General features: G+C 36.3%; 1 protein-coding gene across 1 annotated transcript in view; it reads left to right on the top strand.

Annotated features, from left to right (window-relative positions):
* The window catches only part of acyp2 (acylphosphatase 2, muscle type), a 14376-nt gene extending 6112 nt beyond the window's left edge, over nucleotides 1-8264 (top strand). Inside the window, exon 4 of the mRNA XM_079845209.1 lies at nucleotides 5736-8264. Coding sequence (XP_079701335.1) covers nucleotides 5736-5850 — 115 coding nt within the window. The 3' untranslated portion in view covers nucleotides 5851-8264. The remainder of the gene's footprint in view (nucleotides 1-5735) is intronic.
* Nucleotides 8265-10950: the final 2686 nt, after the last annotated feature.

The raw sequence follows: 10950 nt of genomic DNA, 5'->3' as shown, positions 1-10950 counted from the left end.
AAATAGTGTTTAATATTATATTTATAATATATATATATATATATATATATATATATATATATATATATATATATATATATATATATATATATATATATATATATATATATATATAATTATATAACATTTATATTGTTTTTATTGTTTTTAAACTTTATTGTTTCTAACTGTTTTTATAATATAATTTATTATAATATGATATAATTTTTTTAATTTTTCAATATATTATTTTGAATGCAAGATTATTTATTATAAAAGATAAATATTATATTAAGTGAGTGTTTAATATTATGTTTTTATATATTTTATTATGTAATGTTTTAAACTATTTATAGTTTCTAACTGTTTTATAATCTAATCTAATATAAATGTAATTATCATTTAAAAAGTAAATATTTAAATATATTATTTTAATACAATATTATTTATTATAAAATATAAATATTATTTTGAGTAAGTGTTTAATATTATATTCATATGCTATATTATATACATATATTACATAATATTTATATTATAATTTTATATATTCTATTATAATTTAATATTTTTGTAAATTGTTTTGTTTATAACTTTTTTAAATTATTGTTTTTAAACTTTGTGTGTCAGTGTGTGTGTGTGTGTGTGTGTGTGTGTGTGTTTATACATAAAGTATACAAATATAATGTATATATTTCAATATTTGTAATTAATTTATTCAATATTTATATTTTTTAATAAAATAAATGAAAAACATGATCTTTTAATGTTTTCAAAATATTTATTGTTTCTAACTTTTTTTTTTTAAATGTTAAACTAAATATATCATATAAAAAGAGTATAATATTAGTATTATATTTTTATATAAATATTTTTATAATTTTTATTGTTATTTATTTATTTGGGGTCTAGTGATACTTGTAACATATTTGCAGTCACAGTTAATAAACAGTTGCTGGTGTTTTGGTGTCAAACTAGCATCGTGTTCCTGGTGCTTCACCAGAGCGAGTGAGAGTGAGTGAGTGTGTGAGAGTGTGTGAGAGTGTGTGAGAGTGAGTGTGTGTGAGAGTGTGTGAGAGTGAGTGAGAGTGTGTGAGAGTGTGTGAGAGTGAGTGAGAGTGAGTGAGAGTGAGTGAGTGTGTGAGAGTGTGTGAGAGTGAGTGAGAGTGTGTGAGAGTGAGTGAGAGTGTGTGAGAGCGTCCGGCGGATTGTTAGACTGAGCTTTATGGAAATGCAAATCTGTATGAAGAAATTCCTTCCGATCACAGTGTGTCAATGTTATCTGACTTCCTCACCGGGGGAGATGGGAAACTCCTTTCCTTCATAACACAATGAACACTACACACACTCGAGTGTGTATATACTCAGAGAACAGCTGTGCGGGTGTGTGAGAGAGAGCGGATCCGTCGTTCACAGTGTGAGAATGTTCAGCATCACCTATACAAGAAAACACAGAAATTATGTTATTAATAATGTTATTAGTGCTGTCAATCGATTAATCACATCCAAATTAAAAGCTTGGGTTTACATAAGATATGTGTGTGTACTGTGTATAATTATGTATATATAAATAATAGCATGTATACATTTTAAGTTTTTTTTAAATATTTATATATAATATAAATTATATCAATTTATATACATGCAAATATTTCTTAAACATATACATGTATGTGTGTGTATTCAATTATACACAGTACACACACGTATTATGTAAACACAAACTTTAATTTTGGATGCGATTAATTGTGATTAATCGTTTGACAGCACTAATATAAAAATATTATATATTAAATATATATTTTAGACAGGATTTTTGGGTTGTTATATAGAGGTATGCTAGTTATTATTAAATTAAGTTGTATTTTCCATAAATTAGCAGTGAAAGTCCTGTTAAAGAAATCATTTTGGTTAAATATTTTAACTACAATTCATTGAGTATCAACATATTGTCAGAAGTATGACGTCAGTGAATTAGTTGCTGTTTCTTTGCAATTATTTGTGAAATCTACTTTCTGAGTGAAAGCCAGTGTAGTTTATCCACCATATAAACGAATCCCCATGGATTTGTGCTTGTATTGCTTTTGTAACAGTAATGTGCCGCCTACTCATGTGAGAGTGTTTCCTCTTTCAGGGCTGATTTCCTCAGTATTGAGTGAACCACACCCTGGTGAAACTCCTGGCTTTCAGGTCCAAAACAAACCGGGGCCGTAACGGCTGATAACCCCAGAATAACCTGGATCCGTCTGTAATCCGTCATTCCCGCCGCTCCCAACACGATCTGCACGGCTGGCTTTATCAAAAGGGGCCGTTGCTGTAGAGATTGTGCTGTTCTCTCTGACACGGCTCCTCCTCTTCCTGGCAGGCCCATTATGAGCTGAATATTGGGCAGCCATGCAGATGGTCTGACCGCACACTCTCTTATCCAATATGAGATCAGCGCTGCGGCCCACAGGGGAGAATAATGCATTTAGAGCCCTCTGAGGAACACTGCCTGTCCGGCTTCAGTGTGTGTGTGTGTGTGTGTGTGTTTGTGTGTGTGTGTGTTTGTGCCTCGCCCTTGTTTTCCAGAAAGAAAATGGAGGCTGTTTATCCTCCTGATGGAGTTTTGTTTGCGTTTCTTATGCCGTTGTTTCTTGTCGTTCCAAAACCGGCACTGTAAAAAAAAATAAACCCGTAAAATGTACAACAGCAGCTGTAACTTTTCTGTGAAAACTGTATGTGACTGTCTCTTAAAAGGGTCATATTATGGCCCTTTTTACAAGATGTAAAACAAGTCTCTGATGTCCCCACTGTGTGTGTGTGTGTGTGTGTGTGTGTGTGTGTGTGTGTGTGTGTGTGTGTGTGTGTGTGTGTGTGTGGCATGTTTTTGTGAAATATCAGGACACAAATGTGTATAATGACATAGGTATTACAAAAAGAGGGTGAAATATGAGGACGTTCCCCATGTCCTCACTTTTCAAAATGCTTATAAATCACAGAATGAGGTTTTTTTCACAGAAAGTGAACTGCACAGTCTCCTGTGATGGGTAGGTTTAGGGGCAGTGTGTGTGTGTGTGTGTGTGTGTGTGTGTGTGTGTGTGTGTGTGTGTGTGTGTGTGTGTGTGTGTGTGTGTGTGTGTGTGTGTGAGGGGTAGGTTTAGGGGCAGTGTGTGTGTGTGTGTGTGTGTGTGTGTGTGTGTGTGTGTGTGTGTGTGTGTGTGTGTGTGTGTGTGTGTGAGGGGTAGGTTTAGGGGCAGTGTGTGTGAGTGTGTGTGTGTGTGTGTGTGTGTGTGTGTGTGTGTGTGTGTGTGTGTGTGTGTGTGTGTGTGTGTGTGTGTGTGTGTGTGTGTGTGTGTGTGTGTGTGTGTGTGTGTGTGTGTGTGTGATGGGTAGGTTTAGGGGCAGTGTAAGGGGATAAAAAATACGGTTTGTACGGTATAAAAACCATTACGCCTATGGAATGTCCTCACATTTCACAAAAACAAACGTGTGTGTGTGTGTGTGTGTGTGTGTGTGTGTGTGTGACAATTTAGCTCAAAATACCCCACAGATCATTTTTATAGCATGTTAAACTTTTTGAGGGTAAAAACATGCCATTTTTGTGTGTGTCCCTTTAAATGCAAATTAGCTGCTGCTCCCGCCCCCTTTCTAGAACAGGGCGTAGCTTCAAGAGCTCGTGTTAGCAGCTCCGATTACCTCACTAACCACTAACCCAGGAAGAAGATTGTTGTAGTCCCTACCAGCCATTTGTTGTAGTCCTTAAAAAGTAATTTCTGTATATGAAGTAAGTGAAAATACCCACAGGTAATTTTTATAGCATGTTAAAATGTTAGTTTTTGAGGCTGAGCAAAAATGTGCTGTTTTTGTGTGTATCCCTTTAAATGCAAATTAGCATTTCAAGTTCTAGAAGAGGGCGGGGCTTTAAGAGCTCGTGTTAGCAGCTCCGATTACCTCACACAGACACACACACACACTGAAAATGACAGAAACTGTTCAGCCAGAAACCGTTCGGCAACTTCCTTGCCATCAGGATTAATCTCTGGTGCCGTACACTTGCCACAAGAGCCCGTCCACACGCTGTTCTGATTGGCTGTGGTTTTTAATTGATTTTGTCGCATCTCGTAGGTGCGTCGCGTCTGGTGTGGACAGACAAGTTGCTTGATGCTTGGATCTTATCACATTGCATCTGGTTTGGACACTGTGTAACGCAGCCCAACATGGCCTAATCCCGTTTACTACGTGTTCCCGGGGGCGGGGTTTATGTAAATTTTAGGGTTAGTGATGTCACTAACCCAAGAAGAAGATTGTTGTAGTCCCTATCAGCCATTTGTAGTAGTCCTTAAAAAGTATGTGAAAATACCCACAGATAATTTTTATAGCATGTTAAAATGTTACTTTTTGAGGCTGAGCAAAAACGTGCTGTTTTTGTGTGTGTCCCTTTACATGCAAATGTGCTGCTGCTCCCCGCCCCCTTTCAAGAATAGGGCGGAGCTTCAAGAGCTCGTGTTAGCAGCTCTGATTACCTCACGCAGACACACACTGAAAATGACAGAAACTGTTCAGCCAGAAACTGTTCTGCAACTTCCTTGCCTTCAGGATTAATCTCTGGTGCCGTACACTTGCCGCGAGAGCCCGCCCACATTGTTCTGATTGGCGGTGATTTTTGATTGATTTTGTCGCATCTCGTAGTCGCGTCTGATGTGGACCGACGAATTGCTTGATGCTGGAATCTTATCGCGTCTGGTTAGAACGCAGCCCAACATGGCATCACCCCATTTGCTGCATGTTCCCGGGGGCGGTGTTTATGTAAATTTTAGGGTTAGTGATATCACTAACTCATTGTAGTCCCTACCAGCCGTTTGTTGTAGTCCTTAAAAAGTGATTTCTGTATGTGAAGTATGTGAAAATACCAACAGATCACTTTTTACAGCATGTTAAAATTGTCCATTTTGAGGCTGAGCAAAAATGTGCTGTTTTTGTGTGTGTCCCTTTAAATGCAAATGAGCTGCTGCTCCCCGCCCCCTTTCAAGAAGAGGGCGGAGCTTCAAGAGCTCGTGTTAGCAGCTCCGATTACCTCACGCACACACACTGAAAATGACAGAAACTGTTCAACCTTTTATGATCAAACCCGAGTCGGACAATGATGGAGAGGCTCCAGAAGAAGAGACAGCATGTAGAATGAGACAGGACGTTTCTGAAGGGTTAGTTAACTATCCTCAAGTCATTGATTAGCATATTCTGTCATGATAATCTATAAAGCGCTGGTGTGGGAACTGCTGTGAGATGAGCCAGAGAATATCTGCTGATGAAGAGAGAACAGGGATAGTTTAGTTTAATTACGGTTATCACTTATGTTGTCATCTTGCTTTATGACATGATATTGCATTTATTTTCGTAGTGGATTAACAATAAATGTGAAAGACCGACGACAGCTTGAGTGACTCCCAAATGTGCTCGACTACAACAACTCTTCCTCTTCTCAACATGGCCGTTGTTGTGTGTTCCCGGGGGCGGGGTTTATGTAAATGTTAGGGTTAGTGATGTCACTAACTCGTTGTAGTCCCTCCAGCCGTTTGTTGTAGTCCTTAAAAAGAGATTTCTGTAAATGCAAATATCTCCCTTTGCTTTGAACGTTGAGCGTCGTAACTTTGCAGATGTTGTTGATGTTCAAACAGCGACTCTACACACTCACTAAAGCTTAAGAAGTGAAATCCTAATCAACCGCCCCTTTAAATGTTGTCTGACGTGTTCTGTCTCTCTGTCCGTCTCTACAGGAAGCACTGGCTCAGTAAGGTAGGCAGTCCCAGCTCTCGCATCGACCGCGCTCAGTTCAGCAACGAGAGAGGCATCTCCAAACTGGAGATTCGTGGATTCGGCACGCGCTACTGAAACACACCGGCGAACAACACACTCAGATTCTGGGTAGATCTTCAGCAGATTCTCCATCTGACACTTTACACCAAGAACAAAACCGTAGCCCCACAATTGTAATTTATTACTTATATTTATTAGCATATATAGGGTTGTAAATATGAATATGTTTGATTTTATGTAAAGCAAAACACAAACGTAAGAGTTGCCAATCTGATTTTATCTACAATATGAAACATTGAACTGGATTTTCATCTTTTAAAATATTATTATTATATAGGCTGCAGGGCTCCAGAGTGCGACTAAATGGTCGCATTTTGCGACTAAAATTTGAGAGTGTGCGACTGAATTTTACATCCAGTCGCACATGTGCGACCAGTAAATTTGCCTGCTGTCGGTACTGGAGAAATTAAGAAAATACACTTACTAATTATAATTGATAGACGTTATGTCTGGCAAATTCTATCTTTGCCAGTCGTTTCTATATGAGATAATATTAAACCATTTGTTTTTGCCATTCGCAATCCAGAAGAGAGAGAAAGCGAGCGCTCTCACGTGGAGCTACAGCGAACACAACACCACAATCAGCTTAATGAGTGACGATGGCCAAGAACTAAACAAAAGTTTATTCTGCTTAAACTTTAGGGATGTGCTGTGATATTAAAATAATTTTATTTTCGATTTTGGCTTCCAAGAATTATAAAAAGAAGATGAGGTAAAACTATTCCTATAGCGCGACATCCTTCCCGACACAGCCTTGCGCTGTCATTTCTCCCTAAACCTAAACTTAACGTCAGATTCAGTGATTGTTGTAAACTGCAGTCTCTACTGTTGCTAAACTGCGGGATGTGTTTGATAATAAAGAGCTATTAAATGCACAATAATCCGCGCAAGAGACGCTGTTTCCAACTTCAACGCGGCTTATGTGTGTTTGCTGCGAAATGGACCGGCTTGCACTTAATATTTTAGGCTTCGTGTGCGCGTCTCTAAACCATCAAATAAACAACAAATAGCCGGTGTCAAAATGACCGGATTGGAGAGTAGTTATTTTAACAGTTTATATTTTAAATGGGCGTAAATAGTTTGGAGAAATAGGAGAATATTATATTATTAGTTCTACATTTGATCGGTCTTAAAGGGGCAGCGTCTAATAAACCTGCTGACGATTGAGCCATTGATTCGACTCGAACAAAAGGCAAATAGAAAATATTCACATCTCTTGAATTAATAACTTAAGCTTTTATACGCATTAATCTATCAATTTATACAGTGAAAACTATGCAGTGTTTTTTTACATTTCATTACTTTATTAGATTTCTTTGTAGGTTTGTTCTTTCTAAGCAATATTAATGTTAGCAGACCTTCCGAATGCCTGCACACTGGTCCATTTACAAATAGATGTTTTATTTTTTTGTTCAAACTTTGCGGTTTCTTTTGCTATAGATATTTTACTTTTCAGATTATAAAGCCATGTTAATTATGTTCTTAATTATGTTTTTTTATTTTTTATGAAAATAAATAAATAAAGTATAATAAAAAGAACCGGTAAGAATACTGTTAAAGTACCGGATCGATAAGCAGTATCGGTAAGAGTAGTAATACCATTAAAACCTTAACGATACCCATCCCTATTAGTAATACAGTGGAAATTAGCAGATTTGGTTAGCATGTTGATTTACGGTGTGTGCGCCCCTAAAATTTCTGGTTGTGCCCCTAAAATTTTCAGTTGGGGGTCACTGAGCTCCTAGTGAAAAAAGTTAGTCTGGAGCCCTGCGCTGTATTTATTTGATCAAAAATACAGTAAAAATTGTCAAATATATTTACTATGTTAATCAGCTGTTTTCTATGTGAAAATATAATAAAGTGCAATTTATTCCCGGTGAATTTATCATCATTACTCCAGTCTTCAGTGTCACATGACCCTTCACAAATCATTCTCATATGCTACCATTTATGGTTTATTAAAAACGATATATATTTATATTCAGCAAATATGCATTACATTAATCAAAAGTGACATTTAAAATGTTACAAAAGATTCGATTTCTAATAAATGCTGTTCTAGTCATCAAAGAATCCTGAAAAATTAAATGCATCAGTTTTTTCACGAAAATATTAACATTGATAATAATCATAAATGTTTCTTGAGCGTCAAATCCTCATATTAGAGTGATTAGTGAAGGGTCATGTGACACTGAAGACTGGAGTAATGATGATAAATTCAGCTTTGATCACATGATATAAATTACACTTTACTATATATTCACATAGAGAACGGTTATTTTAAATTGTAATAATATTTCATAATTTTTACTGTGTTTTTGATCAGAGAAATAACACAGAGACTGTGTTAAATTGTGTTATTCCATTGAATGTCCACAGCTATGATGTGAAGTTTTATCAGACTAATAAACCTCTATCAATGCATCAAAACATTGAAAAGATTGTTTTATTGCAAATAATACATTTTGACTGCTTATTAGAATGATTATGACGGGTCCTCTGTCTGTTCAGAGATATTAATATCAGCCGTCCTTTGATTCTACAAACGTTATCCTCTTTCAGGAGATCGTCACTTTATGCATAATCGACCAATCACGGCGTCCGGCGGTTCTGTTTCCGTGGAAAGCCCGGCCGATCTCTCTTAAGGTGGCGTCAGCTCCTGTGTCCATCAAAAATGCTTTCGGACTTATTGTTAACATCATAATGTCTTTAGAATTGAGCTCAAAGCGTCTCCCAGATTGAACATGTTTCCCCGGAGACACAATTACAGAGTCCCCCGGGTGTCCTTTTTCTCCCAGCATGCTTCACTTCAGCAAATCTGCGTGGTTAGGGAGGCTGGAATCCTCTTAGCTGACAGTTGTGGGATTAGATCAGAGGCTTAACGAGGGTTAGTGTGTCTTTGAATAGACGGACCGCTCTCAGGCTGATCTAGGAGCAGTTTGAGTCGCTATGAAATCTGTCAGATCCGGGCCTCTGATGGAATGTGCCGGGCTCTTTGTTTGGGATCCCGAAAGCATCTCATGGGCAGAAACACTTTCCCATTATTGAAACATTAGTGGAACGTTGTATCAAATGTGGTTCCATTAATGATCAACAACAATCATATTAATAACTGAGCAGCAAAAATGATTTCTGACGGGTCATGTGACACTGAAGACTAAGGAATAAATATGTATTCACATAGAAAACTATTCTTTTAAACTATAATAATATTTCACAATATTACTGTTTGAACTCTAATTGAAGTGGCGTTGGATTGCACCGGTCACTCAGTGTTTAATGGACTCAGGGTTTGATTGATTGGATCAGGGTTTGGTTTGGTTTGTCCGGGGTCTTTAACATTTAAAGTTAACCTGCTAAACATTTAATCTGACTTTCCCTTTAACTTCAAGACAATACACACAATGTGGACAATGTTTGTGAACGCTCATGCTTCTTTTTAATAGAGAGAATTGTATATTAAGGTTTTTTTGTGTGGTTTTGAAATATCTGGTAAAAAAAACAGTAAAAATTGTGAAATATTATTTCTCTATGTGAATATATAGTAAAGTGTCATTTATTCCTGTGATCAAATCATCATTACTCCAATCTTCAGTGTCACATGATCCTTCACAAATCATTTTTGCTGCTCAGTTATTAATGTTATCAATGTTGAAAACAGTTATAGAAGCTTAATTATTGTTTGGTTTTGGAATACATGAAATCATTCAAAAGTTTTTAAGACTTATATTAAGTATATTAATACTTTTATGTAGCAAAGGCGCATTAAATTGATCAAAAAAGACAGTAAAGACATTTATAAAATTAATAAATATTACAAAAAAGTTATATTTATATTATATATAATACTTATATTGAATTGATCACAAAATATACTGAATTAATAAATATTAGAAAAACATTCTATTTATAATAAATGCTGTTCAAGAATCCTGAAAAATTTGTTTCCAGAAAAATATGAAGCAGCACAACTTTATTTAACATTAATAATAATCATAAATGTTTCTTGAGTGTCAAATCCTCATATGAGAATGATTAGTGAAGGATCATGTGACACTGAAGACTGGAGTAATGATGATTTGATCACAGGAATAAATTACACTTTACTATATATTCACATAGAGAACAGATGATTTACATAGTAAATATATTTTACAATTTTTACTGTATTTTTGATCAAATAAATGCAGCCTTTGTGAGATGAAAAAAAAAACATTAATGTTTCCAAACTTTTGACCGGTAGTGTATGATGCTATTTAACTCATGGTTAAATGTGCAAATATATAAATAATGACTATTTTAATGTGTTTGTGCTTCTATTTACATCCGCAGTGTTTAACCACATCACATGTCAGATTGAAGCAGGGAGCCAATAACAGACAGGAAGCAGTGAAAGGACAGGAAACGAGTTTGTTTTCAGATTTCCACTGAGGTTTTTTTTCTTGGTAGTGGAAAAACTGGAATGCACATGTTCACTTCAGGAGTAATGCAAACATGGACTTTATTGTCAACAGAAAAGAGATCTACTTAAAGGGACAGTTCACCCAAAATTGTAAATTCGGTCATTAATTCCTCACCCTCATGTCGTTCCAAAACTCGTAAGACCTTCGTCCATCTTCAGAACACAAATGAAGATATTGAATTAATGTAATGAACACTTTCACACACAGTTTCCGTTGTAAAGCGTGCAGCGCTCTCGAGATCTACGGCAGCCGATGCTGTTCACGTGAGCACCACGACACGCGTGTGATGATGATGCAGGAGCTACATAAACTGCGTAGGAGAATGACACAAAATAGTTGAATAAAGTCAATATTTTTGTTTGTTTTTGCGCACAAAATGTATTCTCGTAGCTTCATGACATTAAAGGGTTAGTTCACCCAAAAATGTAAATTCTGTCATTAATGACTTCCCCTCATGTGGTTGGACACCCGTCAGACCTCCGTTCATCTTCAGACACAAATGAAGATATTTTAGTGTAAATCTGATGCTCTGAAAGGCCTCCATTGGCTCAATGGCACTTTACACTCTCAAGACCCTTAAAAGACACTAAAGACGTCGTTACAAAGTCTATCTCACTACAGTGGTTCTACAATAACTTTATGAATCGGCGAG

This window comes from Gobio gobio, assembly GCF_949357685.1.
Source record: "Gobio gobio genome assembly, chromosome: 19".
Classification (NCBI taxonomy): Eukaryota; Metazoa; Chordata; class Actinopteri; order Cypriniformes; family Gobionidae; genus Gobio; species Gobio gobio.
The sequence above is the reverse complement of the archived record's forward strand: the minus strand, read 5'-3'. Positions and strand labels throughout refer to the sequence as shown.